Source organism: Nyctibius grandis, chromosome 4 (genome assembly GCF_013368605.1).
Source record: "Nyctibius grandis isolate bNycGra1 chromosome 4, bNycGra1.pri, whole genome shotgun sequence".
Classification (NCBI taxonomy): Eukaryota; Metazoa; Chordata; class Aves; order Nyctibiiformes; family Nyctibiidae; genus Nyctibius; species Nyctibius grandis.
In genome coordinates, this window is record NC_090661.1 from 67,736,905 (window position 1) to 67,752,812 (window position 15,908).

General features: G+C 46.4%; 1 protein-coding gene across 1 annotated transcript in view; it reads left to right on the plus strand.

The window, feature by feature from the left end:
- RTN1 (reticulon 1) overlaps nt 1–15,908 on the plus strand; it is a 122,276-nt gene that overhangs the window by 54,892 nt on the left and 51,476 nt on the right. The window contains exon 2 of the mRNA XM_068399063.1: nt 13,050–13,787. Coding sequence (XP_068255164.1) covers nt 13,050–13,787 — 738 coding nt within the window. The remainder of the gene's footprint in view (nt 1–13,049; nt 13,788–15,908) is intronic.

Genomic DNA, 15,908 nt, shown 5'->3' on the forward strand with positions numbered 1-15,908 from the left:
TTGTCTGTTCGTGAGCTGCCTCTTGCCTCCTTTCATGTCCTGCCTGGGTACTTAGTCATGCTCCTTCTGCAGTGCTGCGTACACACCTGCACTCTGGGCTTCTGCCCAAGGGAAATATGCTGCATCCCTGAGCTGCTGCATTTACCGTCATCTGGGATGATGGGTGGGTGACATCCCTGTGTCATCTGCTGATGCATTTACACTACCTTGGCTGAGGTTAATGCAATGGATGATTAGCCAGTGTCTGATACTGCATGTGAAGAACTCACTCCAGGACACCTTAGTGTCTTAATTCCAATGTTATCACTGTGTCCATTTGATTGATTTCCTGTACATATGTTATGAGTTGGTTACCAGAGAGGACTGAATGCCAACAATACAAGAGAAAGTGAAGTTTCCCACACTTGCTATTTTTCCTTTGCTTCCTAACACCAAGCTTATAGCCAAGAAGGCTATTAGATTTTTTTCTATTTAAAAAAAAAAGCACAGCCTAATGCTTAATCTTAGCTGGTTGTCATGCTCTTCTGAATGCCCTCTGGCTCACTCACTATGGTAGACTCTCAAAATGGGCTTTTCCCAGAGGACATGTTGCTTCACTTGCCCTGAAGTTTTCTGGATGTTCCTTTCTCTCTCTTTAAAAACACGGCAGAAAAACTGCTTGCCATATTTGTTTATTTTCTCTTTAGCTGTGTTTGTAATTTTGGCCCAAGCCTGTAGGTGAATCAGCAATATCTGCAGAGATGTCCTGTCCAGAACTTGATCTACAAGCTGCTTTCTTCTCAGTTGAAGCACTGTACCTGGAGTATCTTCTGGGGTGGAGGGGTCCTTGGTCATGATCATAGCTGCAAATCTGACTGTCATATAGCTGTCTTTCAAAAGTAACTCACACTAGAGCCTGAAGCAGGAGAGCTGCTGTAGAGGTCATGCATTTATCCTGTCTCCCCAAGCAGGAGCACCTGATAGCATTTGAGAGTTAGTTGTGTAACTACTCCTAAAAACCTTTAGTAGTTTGGGATCTGAAACTTCCCTGGGCTGAATAGGAAACCATTTCAGTGCTTTCTGCTTCTTCTAGGGTCAGGATGGTAGTGAAGTCAGAGATTTTCAGGTTTGGAGTCTTGGATGTTTCACTGGGGGAAGGGGCATACTCTGGAGGAAAACAGACCTCCCTGTGATTGAAAAGTTAAGTTTTCATTGCAGCTTTTAACAGAAATCTTCCAGCAGATGTGGGTGAGGCAGTGGTGTGCAAGAACTTCTCCTCAGGAACTGCTTCAGCAGCATGGTCAGCACACAGATGGGAGGTCAGGCACAGGGGGAGAGCAGGCGGTGAGCTCTCTGCTCCTGCCTTTCACTGCGGCTTCCACAGTTACCTGGCTGCTGACCCTTCCCGTGTGGCAGAGACTCTGGGAAAGCTGCATGAGGCATCATGATCTGGGTAATTATCCCCAGCTTTTCACTTGTGAAGCCAAACACCAGGCTGTGCTGCTGAATGCAGAGAGAAGCGCCTGTCAGGGAGGTTGGTCCTGGCGCTGCTGTCAAGCTGCTGCCCCCCTCCTGCTTTAATAACACACAATAATTCCAGCAAATGGTTGGTTTGGATCAAGGTTGCTCCGCCACAACCTCAAAAGCTTTCTACAGTGCAGCCTCCGCTGTCTTTAAATCTGCAGAAGACTATGATTTAGCCACCAACCCTGACTGCAGGGAGCTGGGTCCCCTTGCAAACAGCAGAGGCATGACTCTGCCTTGGCTTTCCTCCACTCTTCCAGAAAAGTGGCGATCGGCAGCTGCCTGCCCTAGAGCAAAGCAATTGCCCCCATCTCTGCCCTGCTGCCTGCAGCAGGACAGAAGAGGGCCAGAGCCAAAGATACCCATGTCCTAGGTTTCCTTATCCCATGAAACAATGGGTGAGTCTGCAGTGCTGCCTGCATGGTGTGCATGTATAGAAGGAAGAGGAGCTGCTTCTCTCCCCTCAGCCTGTGGGTTATCTCCAGGAGTGAGGAGCTTGTGGGTGACATCCAAGGTGTTTGTGAAAGGTGCCCAAAGACAAGCCAGGCTGTTGACCAGGCTCCAGCTCACCACAGAGGTCCCACATCACCTTTGCAAGCCTTCAGGCTTTGCAAATGAAAAGAGATGGAGAGCTGCTGAGTAAGGAAGGAGTAGGACCTTCTCCTGGGCTCTTAGGGAGGGAGACAGTCCAACTAATCTGTGTTCCTTGAAATCTTAATTATGTCTCCACTCAAAGTACAGACTTCAAACTTGCTGGCTTGTCTCCTGGGTGGGTGAATATTTTTGATGTCATGTATTCACAGTCAGGAGATGGAGGGGTTTGTAGTTGTATTGGCTCTTCACTAAAGTAGAGTGAAGGGTGGGATAAATCTCTAAAAAAGTCCTTCTGGGAAGTGAGATGTCTGGGGAGGATTTTCCTGTATCTGCTTGGAGTAAACTCATCTTTTACAGGTGAAGAGATGCAGTGGCAGGTAAATAAAGGAGAGACCTTGAGAACAAGGACATTTATAGCATTAGTTATAGCACATATGGCCCGATCCTCCTTAAGCAGAAGCTGGTGCCAGCAGGTTGATGCTGATTTATGACTGCAGTGGCTCTGCCCCACATTCTGCACTACTTTGAGAGGTTTAACTTTTAATATACTTTTGAAAACTTTGACTGACTTTCAGATGCACCTTTGGTGCCCCCACCTTCTAGAAACAGAGAAATCACTTAACATGCAAGTAAAACACATTAGTGCTTGGATCAGGGCCTGTTGCCTCACCTGCCTCAGCAGAACCTCTGTGTTTTTCTTTTTTTTCTTTTAAAATATTTTCTGATGCTGCTCATATTTCCTCACTTCTCCTTGATGTTATGTATTCTGGATCCTACTTGATGCTATACAGTGTCTTTTCTCCTAATGTTTCTATTACTGCCAATAAAGGTGGTCACCAGGAGCCAGCATACACTGGTCCTCCTGTCTTCCCGTTGTGATGGGAAAACCTTGGGTGAAAAGAGAGTTAGTTGGTGATTTTTGAGCTCTGTCTCTTTGCCTGCATTAGCCTCGTGCTGCTGTGTCCTCTCTGACCTAGATTTCCCTGCTGTCCCTTGGGCATTAGATTTGATCCTGATTTGTGGCCGGTAATGTCTTGTCTTCAGACTCTCTTTGTTGGCTCCCAGGACCTTGTACTTCCTTCCACTCTGACAGTTTTATGCAGGTGGAACTCTAGTGCCTTTGGTGAAGTCGCTCCTGATTTACCCCAGCCCTCGGTGCCTGACAGCTGGTTTTCTCCCTGAATTACCGTCCCTGACACTTCACTGTAGGTGTTATGCATTGTCACGAAATTAATTTTCCTCCCGAGAGCCCTCAGTGATTTTAGCTGAATTTCGTTGCAATTGGTGCTCTCTCTCCCTGGAAGATTCATGCCACTGGGGTAGCATTGACCTTGGGGGATGGGGAGCCAAGCCCAAGTGCAAGACAACCCTTTCCTTTTTTTTTTTTTTTTAATTTTTTACTAGCTGAATTTCCATGAGATGTTGCAGTCAGGTATGAGTGGCATAGAGAAAATTCAGCAGTCCCTCCAGATTTATATCAGACTCTTACTCAAAGACTCTTATTTCAGCAGAAGCCCTTCTCCAATGCTGGCTTTTACCTCCCTGATGGTAAGCCCTCTCTCCCCGGGTGTGGAAGAGCCTGAAGCTGTAGGGCAATGATCCCGGGTTTATCACAGCATCAAAAGCAGCTGGCACTGGCATTTCTCTCTTTTCCCAGGCTGAATTTGAAGCTGCAGCCATGTGGCTGTGGACTGCCTTACAGCAATCGTGCGAAGCTGAACTTATGAGTAACTGGGACCCAGAAAAGGTGGGGCTGGATATGCAGGAGGTGCCTGTGGCAGAGCCCTGGAATGGAGGCTGGGCAAGGGAAGAGGGTGTTTCTGCAGGAGGTATCGAAAGACAACCTGGTCTTGAGTATGGAGAGTGACCTGCTGCTTTGTAGCAGTCTGGAGGTCAAAACAGTCAATAGCTGAAGTTCCTAAATCATCTTTGAAATGAGATTTAGGTGTTTTAGAACTTAAAGACAAATGAGACTTAGCCAAACACATAGAGATTTTGTGAGATACTTTGGTGTCTAGTGCTCTAAAGGGACTTGGGCCCATTTCAAGTCATTTGAAAAGCATTATTTAGGTGCTAATTCACTTAGTTCTTGGAGTATTTTTGTCATGGAACTCTGTGCATTTGATAGCATTTTAGGCAGTACCTTAGTGCTGCTGGACCTGAACGACCAGTCGTGTTACTCCTGTCACAGGAGTGAAAACCTGCTTTTTTCCTGAACCAGATTTTTCTTAAAACTTACGAAATGATATTTGTATTTTTTTCTGACAATTAGGAAGATTGCTGCAGCTGCACTTCTAGCAGGAGCATTTGCAACTTTATGTGTGTTTTAAAGTGTTCTTGCTCTCCTCTCGAGGCTCTTTTTTCAGTGTTCCTGATTTGTATGCTGTCTAGAGTACTGGGGAGGGCTGTCACAGACCTTATACCAGGGTTTTACTGCCAGCTCAAATTGAAGCTCTCTGAGACCATTTATTGAAGCGGAAAGCCTGGATGGCATGTGGGGATGGGAACTGCTGAATCATTTACTATGGGTTCACTTTGGTTGGTTGGCTTTGGGGGGAACCTGCTGAGTATCCCCTGCCAGATGCCGTGAGTTCTGTGCATGTTCATGGGAGCTGAGGATATCCAGCATCACCAAAACAAGCTCCACTCCTCTGTTTGGCTTGACTTGGTCTAGGGTGCACCATGACACCCACAGTGCCTATTTAGCATCAGCAAAAAGGTGGACCCTGGTATCTTTTCGGAGCAACGCTGGAAGGGAAATGATGGCTGTTGTGGCGCAGAGTCCGCGACAAAAAAGAAAGATGCTGTTAATGGCCTGCTGAGATGACGGTGCCGGTAGCACCATGTGTCCTGCATTCCCCAGAGTGGATCTGTCTTAATCTTATTAAAAGCTCCTCAGTGTTTCCTACACGTCCCTCCCACAGACAGGTCTGTAGCACTCAGCAGCTGAGCCAGGACCTGATCTGTGCCTGCCCAGTTTTTGGAAGAAACCAGAAGTGGGCTGGGGCAACAGGAGAAACCCCCAGGCAGGGTCTGGGGAAGCCACACGGAAGAACCATGCTTTGATGTAACATGATGGTGACCTGACAGCAGCTGCTGGGGGGAGTGTCTCAACCAGGCAGACCCCAAACTGAAGGTCCTAAAAGTCTTAGGGTCTTCAGGGGCTGGATCCTGAAAGCAATTTGTCCCCACCTCCAGCCTCTGTGCTTACTAGGAGGTGATGAGTTGCTAAAGGATGCTCATCCTCAGCAGTCAAGTTTTTCTGGGGGCTGGGATCCCAGCTGATCCCCACCCGCATGTATATTTAGCACATGGAGGACTGAAATGGGGGAGCCCTGGAGCTGGAAGCTGCAATGCCTGCTTATACTAGACAGCTAAAGTGCTGGGGCTGGAGGCTGTAGTAACTCATATCCTCTGCAAATTGACCTGGAGGAGGGGTTTTACATGCATCAAAGCATATTATTAATTTATTTGAGTTTAGGACTTGCTTTCCATCTCGGGCAGGATGAATTAGAGTCACTCCAATGAAGTCAATGGAGTAACTGGAGTGTAAAGAGAATTAAGCTTGGTTTTTCCACCCTGTCCTTTTGCCCTCCTACCTGTGCAGGAGGTAGCACCTGCCTCTCTGCATGGCAGCGTTTCCTCTGGCTGCTGCGGGATCTCAAGGGGAAGGATGAATAACTTGCACAGCTGATGCACTGACTCACTCCTGTCCCCAAGAGCTAAGGCGCAGAGCTGTCAGCTGCTCTGAGACAGCGGGAAGCAGCCTTCTTGCTGCTCTGAGTTTCCCCAATGTGTTCAGGACCCATGCAGGAGAACAGTGGGAAATAATAATAGAATAGGAGCATGTATCCTTCCGATACGTCCAGTTTTCTTATAGCATCTGTTATGCAAATGAATCCCAAAATGACTTCTGGGGTATGGGCATTCATGTTTGTGAATGCTGCGACTTGCAGAGTTTTACCTTTCCCGCAGCCAGGATCAGGAAAGTTCTGGTGGAAAACAGGTTGCTAACCTGTAAAGTGGGTTTGCAAATCCTGAGCTAAAACAAAGAGCACCATCTCCTGGCAGCTGGGAATAGCTGGCCCTGCTGCCAGGGATGCACGCCTAGTGCAGTTATCTTGAAAGCAGCTTGCCGCTCTCTGCATCTAACCTGTAGCATCTGGAGGTGGGATAGCTCAGGGCTGACAACTGGCTCTGGCTATTGAGACAGGCTAATCCAGGGGAGACTGAGAGCTGATTTAGTGGTGTTACCAACAGCAAGGTGATGCCTGCACTTGGCATGAGGGGTCTCATAAGTTTGGGTTTCAAGCTCCACTTGAGTTGACACGCAAGTGTTCAAGTACTTTTGAGGTTTGCCTGGATGTTGAAGTATCTTGAGCTATTAAGTTCATGGAGAAGGGTCTTGGCTCCAAAGTGGTGCACTCAAGTATCCCTGGGTGTACCCAGCCTACTTTAGAGCATTGTGTAATTTGGCATGGGGCTGAGAGATGCCTCTGCCGTTCATGCAAGCTGCCCTTGCCACCACCGGGAGTGGTACCAGCAAAGGATGTTTGGAAATCTGTGGAGCTTTCCTGCAGTTTGAGTTGGACTTTAAATCAAGTGGAAGGGAAGAAACAGCTTGGTCTGGACCTAAGGTGCTGGATCGAGTCCAGAGGAGGGCAACAAAGCTGGTGAAGGGTCTGGAGGATATGTCCTATGAGGAGCGGCTGGGGGAACTGGGATTGTTTAGCCTGGAGAAAAGGAGGCTGAGGGGAGACCTTATCGCTCTCTACAGCTACCTGAAAGGAGGTTGTGGTGAGGAGGGTGTTGGTCTCTTCTCCCTGGTAACAAGCGATAGAATGAGAGGACATGGCCTCAAGTTGCACCAGGGGAGGTTTAGATTGGATATTAGGGAAAATTTCTTCACGGAAAGGGTTATTACGCATTGGAATGGGCTATCCAGGGAGGTGGTGGAATCACCATCCCTAGAGGTGTTTAAGAAAAGACTGGATGTGGCACTTAGTGCCATGGTCTAGTTGACACAGTGGTGTTAGGTCAAAGGTTGGATGCGATGATCCCAGAGGTCTCTTCCAACCTAGTTGATTCTGTGATCCTGTAAGAAGACAGGGTGTGCTTTGAATTTGGAGATAGATTTGGGACTGATGATCCATGTGGGTACTGTAATGAGATGTGGAAAAGTGATAGAACACTAAACATCTGTGTAAAGATGTGTAAGACTCCAGATGAGAACAAAGTAAGGCAATATAATATGAGTTTTAAGAAGGAAGGTAACTGAGTTGGGAAACTGAAAAGAAACAAGGAGACATCATGTGTCAGGGTCAAAAGAATAAGAAAAAAGTCTTTCTTTTTCCTCTTTTTTAAGGATAAGTTAGGAATAAAAAGAAGCCAAGGCCAAGCACAAGCTTCTTGCTAGTGGCTGATGGCAAAATTGTAAATTTGGTGCAGAAAAGGCAGGACTGTTTAATAGCTACTTTTGTTGCGTATTTGGAAGAAAGCAGGAAGATGCATTATCTGATGGTCATGGATGAACGATAAAAATGAAGGAGAGGCTGGAACGTAAGCTGCTGCTGTGCAGCTGGGAAACAAGGTCTGTGTGCTGGTCATTGGAGAGGACCCCAAGCTGTGGTTTGATCTCCAGATACAGATGTTTAAGTGGTGGCAAGGTCTGGGCAATGGGACTCTCCTGCACCACTGTCAGGTGCAATGGGAGAGCATGATGGCTTCTTGGATGTAGACAGTCAGCCTTGCTATGAAATCAGCCTTTCTAGAGAGAGGGTAATTATAAAATAAAAAGCTCCGCAAAGCGCTCAACCACCTCCTTGAGCCTTTAAGACAATATAGGATATCTTTTTAAGAGACAGGCTTTAGTGAGTGCTGAAGGGAAGTCACTGCATATCTCTGAGCTCTGTGGTGCCTTTGGGGATCTTGGATCAGAGCAAAGTCACTGTGCTGGAAAATGCTTGTTGCTCAGTTTTGGCCTCTTTGTTATCTAAAATCTCTGGATGACAACTAACGGGCCGAGGTACTGGGAGTGACGTGTGGCCTGAGAGACCCTCTAGCATCATTTGGGGCCAGTCAAACAAGAGTACTCCCCTTGTTTATGGGACTTTGCTCGTTATTATCTCTAGTCCATATATTATCAAAGGTCAGGGACAGTCCAAACAGGACAAGGTGGACCTTGTCATCAGGAAGCTGCAGTCTGGGTGGACACAGGAGAGAGCTGGGGAGACCTGGCTCCTGGGAGCGAGCAGCCCTGCAGCACTGGGGTAGCCAGTAACAACTCCTGAGGCTGAATATCCAAAGCAAAAATCAGAGCCAACTATTTAAGAGACTTATAGGAATTTACTGGAAGCGGCTTGCTCACACTGTTCTGCTTTTGTCTGAAAAGGTCGCCGAAACCTTGATTCCTCCAGTTGCAACCAAAGATCCTTCCTCTTCTCAGTGCAGCTCCAGGCTGTAAAAATAGCATCATCTAATTAAAGATTAGTTTTCCCTCTCCTCTTCTGAAAAATTAATAATTCTGACTGAATCACTGACACACAATAAATACTGAACCTCACATTGTGGGGTTGCAGCTGTTCTGCAGAACAGAATTTTCATGTCCTTCTGTGTCAGTCTGTCTGTGCCATTGAAGGTCACCAGAGTTGCATGTGAAGATTAAGAAAGGCAGGTTAACATGGAAACTGGTTATTTTATTGAGAATTGAACACAATATTCTCAAGTGATCAATCTTAAGAAGACTGAGCATACTTTAGTTGAGGAAAAAAAATCAGTTTTATTTAAATTATCTCTCTCTTGTCTATTATCGTCAGCTAACTTTTTGTTTCTTCTTCCAGTGTGCTGCAGCAGTTCAGCTTGCATTGATCCAAACTGGGCTTCAGCTGCCTTTCTTAAATTAAGAGTTACTCTGTGTGGAACCAATGATTTCTAAATTATTTCCTGTGTCAATTGTTAAATAGCTCTAAATCCAATGCTGTAGGAGAGGATTTCTGGAGCATGCACTTCTTCTGAGGAAACAAAACAGTCTTTTTCAATTTTTTTTCTTTCCAGTTGATGAAAACACATGTAACTTGCTGAGCATCTCAGCTGTGCTTGAAATGATTGAATCAGACCCATTACTTCTTAGCTGGTTGCAGGAAGTGAAATTATTTCCCGAGGGCTCGTATTACCAGAAAGCATGACTGCTGCTCTCAGGCGATGAATAGCTTTGCTTTACCTGCATTGGCAGGCAAGTTTTTGGGCACGTTTGAGGGAAATTCAGGTTAAAAAAGCCAACCCTTTGTAACAAGGGTAAATTCAGACCTGATACTGCCATCCATTACTGGTCCCATTCAAGGTTTCTCCTTCCCACGGATATTGAACTAAATAAACTTAAAGTCAGAGAGGGCAGTGCTTAATCACCAGGCTCTGAATACACCATTCTTCAGCAAAAATCTGCCCAGCTATTATAGGTTTCCATGTCTTTAATAGCCAGCCTAACAGCTGATAGATTCACTCTTCCCAAATAAGAGGCAGTTTTACTGATGGTTTTAAATCATTCCCTGTGGAAATAGAGTTGCATTAAATCCTAGTAATTAGGCGATTTCAGCTGTCTTCAGCGCTTTTGACTCTGCAGTTGCCTTGAGAGTTGGGATCCCTCTATGTCCTGCTAATGTGAACCCTCTCTCTGCTCACACATGTGAACGGACACGCTCAGACACCCTTTAACTCTTTGTCTTCCTTCTGAACCCCAATAAGAAACTCATTTTCTGGTTTCATCATTATTTGCAAAACCACTTCAGGGGAAAAAAAAAAACTGGTGATCGACAGTGAGTCCATTAAATCAGCTCTTGCGTTAACATTTGCTACGGCATTGGTTTTGTACTATTTGAAAATGTGAAGTGATGTTTCTGTCGATGACTATTTCAGGGTTATTTTTTTCTTTCTGCTGATGAATAACATAAAGAATGGGATGGTATTTTCCCAGGCTCTCTTTATCACAGTGGCTCTCCTGTGAGCTCTCCTGGCTTGCTGTAACTCCTGCTATGAAGCGCCTGACACAAATGCATTAGAAACCCTTTCACTGCCCTATTGATTAGCATTACTAAGTGCTGCAAATGCATGTGTGTCTGGCTCACATATACCGTGGCCAAAGCAGAAATCAAAGCTGCAAAAAGCATCCATGGATATTGGTTTGATGGTGACTTCAATCTCCTTTGACTATGTTTGAGCTCCCTTTTTACTAGCACTAGTGGGATGTTAGTAGAAATGGATTTTTGCTTGCTGATGGTGTTGTGATGGTGTATTTTTCATGAGCACCCAGAGCAGAAAGTATTGCACAGCCATCTTCAGCTGCTCCAGAGCCACTCAGAATCAATGGGACTTTTCTAGTGAATTCGGTGGGCTTTGGATCAGGCCCAGTAGGCACCGAGGAATCATCTAATGAAACAGCAGCCCTGAAACCCCATGATTTAGACAGCCACTCACCCAGGACAAATAGTAAATTACAAACAGCAGATACTGGCAGCAACAGGCATGAATAGTCTGTAGTCAGCAATTCACAGCCTGAAATATGTTGGCATAAACAATGCATCAGATAATTCCAGCTAACCAACACATTTGTGAAAATCCAAGCCTGTTGATGGATAATTTTCAAAAAAGCAACTTCAGCAAGAAAAATATTTGCAAGAAAGAGAACCTATCCCTTTTTGCTTACTGATCATATAGAAATGTTTTTTGGGTACGAGCTGTCCTTGAGAGGCAGTGGATGACCTCAGGTAGGACCTGATGTGGGTGCTGGGCAGACCAGCTTAGCCCTTATTCTTCTTTGGTTTCACTGTGGTTTTCTGCTTAGGCTCCGTTCTCACGTACCTTTGCTGATGAGACTGAGTCATTTGGAGCATTGAGGATGAGAGCTGCCTGCAGTGAGTTGCAAAAGGGTCTTGCAGCCCTGAGTGAGCTGGCAGGAAAATAGAAGGTGAAATTTAGAGTAAGTAAATGTAAAGTTACAAATAGAGGAATAAAAAGTCCCAAATTCACATGCATAGGAAAAATCTCCGCAGTGACCCTCACCACTCTGAAACAAGATCTTGGACTGATCACAAATATATCTATGAAAAGTTCAATGCAGAGCTCCGTAGCAGGGAGAAGAGTGAACTGAAGGCTGGGAATGACTGGGAATGATGATAATGATTTTTCACCTGCTAGCTACAGCACCCCTTGCTCTGTGCTCTTGTATGGCAAAGGTAGCTGCCATGAAGCCCTGGCCATGGGCTCTCAGGGTGTGGGGATGGACCCGCTGTCAGCATCGTGTATGCCATGTATGGTGGGAGGACCAGCAGCACCCAAAGTCAGTGAGGACGGACACGCAGGAGCAGGTAGCATAGGCAGGCTGAAAAGCAAGGTGAGGCACTTTTGGGTTGCTTTCTCCCTATGTTACCGTGTTTTCCCTTGTAAAAGGAGAAGCATGCTGTTCCCACTCTAAAGGTGGCCCAGGGAAGAGAAGTTGCTTGCAAGTCATCATAGCGCTGAGGGACGCAAAATTATAGTGAGGGAAATGTCACTCTGCCTTTGTGCAGGGCTTGGGCTGTGCACGTCAAATCCAGCAAGCTTGTGCAGTAAAATAAAGCCTGCAGCTACACACTGAATAGCGTTAAGGGGGAAAAAAAATTGCTTCAGGGCACACTAAATGAGCTGTACATGCCTAATGCATGGAGGGCTGTGGGAAAAAATAATTGCGATGATATTTAGAGATGGTATCATCACGTATGTTCAAGGAGAAAGGAAATAACCAAATGCAAGTAGCTCAGGAGCTTTCACGCTGACATCTCCCAGCTTCTGGCTTTGCAGCTGCAGCAGTATCCCTTTAATGTTACTGTTAAGTTTGCATTGTGTGTGGTAGCCCAGGACACAGTGCATGTGGATCAGGTCAGGAGACCCACATCCCTTGCAGGGTGATGAACAGAGGTTGGAGAAAGCCCGCCAGTCTCTGTGATGCAAGTGTGCATCAGCATACAAGAGGTTAACAGGCTACCGCCTTCCTATAGGCACCAGCTCCTACAGACATTAGCTTTGGTCCTCTGCATCCCAGTTCCCTCAGCCCCTATAAAAATTTGTCCCCTCACCTCCTGCCTCCCTTGCGGGGGATCTCGCTGTTCCCGTCATTGAGCTGTGCTTTGTATTAGTGCTGCAAATAGAAGTGGCCACTGTTTGTAATTTAATTAGCATCATCCCCGTGAACTTAAAGGATGACAGAGGGAATCAGAGGCGGTGTATGAAAATGATGCATGGGCGTGGGTAGAGGTTTAACTACTTCCACGCCGGCATGCTTTGTAGATGATGTACGCAGGATACGGCTTTCTGGGCATGTGGGAATCACTAAATGAGGATGTTTAGTCTCTGCCCTGGCATTTCACAAATTTAAGGTGGCTACTTTTAAAAGAGAAAATGAAATCTAAAGCTCCCAACTTTCCATCTCAATTTCTGTCCAGCAGAATTTTTTTCTTAATGAAAAGTTTCCTTGGGGTGAAGCTCTTCCACTTCTCTGTGTTTAAAAAAAATATATTTTTGTTCAGAAATGGTTTTGTATTGGACATTAGATTTTTTTTTTTTTTTAAGGATATTGGATGGTGAGCCCCTGAGCCAGATTGTGAGGGAGGTTGTGGGATTGCCATCACTGGAGATCTCTATGCACAGGCTGGGCAATCATTGGCCGGGAACTCTTAGCAGCTATCAGGATCATTATAGCTATTTTAAGACAAAACAGCAGCTGGAAGCCTGGTCTGACAGATGTGCCACTGTGTTGCCTAAAGCTGTAGTAAGAGACAGTCCCAAAGAGCTTGCAAGCAAAGCCACGCCTGGTGCACAAACCGCATCTAAAATCAGCAGGGAGCGCGTAGGCTTTGCAGAAAGATTGATGCGTGCAGGTACTTGTCTCTTCACTGTGCATCATTCTTGTGTCTTTCCTTTAGGTGTCACAGCCTCATCGCACCTCTTTGACTATGGCTCCACTGCCAACGGGGGCGACAACTCTTTCTACACCTCTCTGATCTCGGACGTCCACTACACCACCCCGCGGGACTCCACCTATTTCACGGGCATTTATCAGCAGGAAAACAGCCCCATTCCCTGTTCGGGCAGCACGGAGGGGTTTAACACACTGGGGCATCCTGTTCAAGATGTGACTGGGTTTGAGTCCTGTGGCTTGTTTAGCTCAGATTCAGGAATAGAGATGACTCCTGCAGAGTCTACTGAAGTTGATAAAACCTTAGCAGATCCCATGAAAGTAGAAGCTTATAAATACATGGACATAAGTAGACCAGAAGAAATAAAATACCAAGAAAAACATGACCCTGACTCAGAAGATGAGAGCCCAGGCTTTATCGATAAGTACCGGGGAATACCCACCAGGTCCAGCCACACTGCTGAACCTCAGCAGACAGCTTTGGAGAGCACGAAGGCAGCCAAAGAGCAAGACCTCCTTGAAGACACAAGGTCTGGAGATCAGCACAGTGCCTCTGCGGTTACAGCCCCCGTCAAGATCACACTCACTGAGATAGAAAGCGCTGAGGAAGCTGCCAGCAAAGAGTCAAGCCCGACTCAGCCAGAGACCGGCCTGAAGCCGAGCCATGAGGTGGTACCAACGGTGACAGTGTCGGAGCCAGAAGATGACAGCCCGGGGTCTGTCACGCCACCATCCTCTGGCACAGGTAATGCTGGTGCATGGCACTGGTTTTTTTTGGTATTCAGCGAGTGGTTGCCATTGTAGCCCTGCACGTCGGAGAATTTCTGTGGGTTTGTGGGGTTGATCTAAAGGGGTGTAAGCAGATATTAACAGGTTTCCATGGCTGGAGGTGTTTCTGCCCCACTCGGGCACCACTTTGCATTGCCGAACCGAAGGGGAATGCAAACTGTGCTGCCCATCACTAACACGCTGCTCAGGATGGGCTGCCCTTTCCTTATGAAAAGAGGCAAAGACAGGGCTGGGGATCCACAGAAATAAGTTGCTGAGAGCCGCTCAGGAGCACCGCTGGGGTCAGATTGCTGAGCCTGGTCCCCCCGGGGATCTCTCCTTGAGGGGAAGTTGTGAGCTGGTGGGTGTCATTGGGGGTATCGTCAGCCAGGTGACAGTTTGGGCTGGATCCCAGTGATTTTGGGGTCTCTTGTTACCCTGGCTGGCCACAGTCCCCAGAGGAAATGAGGTGTGTGGGACCAGGGCACTGCAAATGCCCAGGTTCATTTTTAAAAATTTTAATGGTTGTTTTAACACCTCTTTGCTCTTGCAGAGAGTAAGGTTAAATTGTTAAAACTAAGTGCTGTTTTCAAGTAAAGTGCTGCTTTCAGAAAGTGCTGAGGGGGGAAATGCTGTCACTTCGTTTACAAAGGGGACTGAAGGGACAAAGGGCCAGTCTCTTTTAAAGGCTCCTGATTTCTATTGGGGGGGGGCCACCAAAATCCCTCATTTATACATTTTCTTATTGTCTGATTACTGCAGTAGTATATAATATCTATTCCTCATTTTCCCTGTTATACACTGCTAAAATATGAAAGTAGTATAGTGTTTTAAAAAGGAACATTTCTGTGAAAGGAAACTGTATTTTCAGACTTGAAATTTAATTTCAGTGATGTCCTGGATCAAAACCCTTTGACAATGAACATTTGACAATGAACATCCCCGAGCTGAAATTTCATGGCTTTGATGGCATCTAGAAGCATTTAAAAATCAACTGGAATTTCCTTAAAATGGCAGTCTGGGATTTCCACCCACACTAATACCTACCCTTAGAGAAATACCTAGTTCCTGTCCAAAAGTGAGTGTGCATTTGTACATTTTTACACACAAAAAAAAGAGATAGAAAGAGTCCACCGCAGCTGTGAGTTTACCTTGCTTGCATCAGCCAGAAACTTTAGATAATTAGACTTTAGAGTCCCATTTTTCTTCTTGTATTTGACTGCATGACATCACAAGCTACTTCTGAGGCATGCCATTTTTTACTGATTTACACTTTTTGGATTACAAGATAATTAAGAACTTCAGGCACTAATGTTATTTATTCAGTCCTTAGTGACTGTTCAAGGCTGGCTCCATGACATTTGATAACTGCATGCCATCATAACAGCTGAATAAAGGATGGCTGAGCCTCACGGCTGCTGCCTTACTGGGAGGCACTGGTGTGGCCGGCATCATTGCCGGCACAGAAATGTTCCTCTCCATGGGCGAAGCTGATTGAACAGCCCTGGGAGGTCCCACCGCCTTGCATTGGGGTGCTGGAAAGCCACAAGCAGTGCTTATCTGTTGCATTAAGGAAAGAAACAGGCATCTTCCTTTAGGGGCTGGCTCCTGCAGGGTTTTTTCTCTGGATTTCCCTCCTTTCCCGCAGCCGGGGACACGCTGCGCCCAGGCTCCGTGTTCATAAACGAGAAAGAAATATAAAACCTGCCCTCGCTATTTCTACCCAGTGACCCAGCAAAGTCGTCGCTCCTAGATACCCCTCAAGCATCCTGGCGAAGCCCCCAGTTCCCCCCTGCTTGGATCAGGACTTTTGAAAATGGTTTGCTTTTAATTGCTGGCCATCATCCTTCTGGGGAAGGAAGACATGGTCTGTTCATACGCTGCACTGGCGCTGAAAGGCGGTGGGTATTTATATGCTTCCCCGTGCCAGCGGTAAATATGACACCCTGCTGCTGGCCACAAAGGGCTTTTTTGTTCTCAAGGTAAATGCCGTGGCTGAGAGTTACAAACTGCCAGTGCAGGCAGGAGCGGGGTGAAGCCGAGGGACGGCACGTTGCTGCGCTACGAGGGCTGGCGGTCACATGCCTGTTTGGACGTG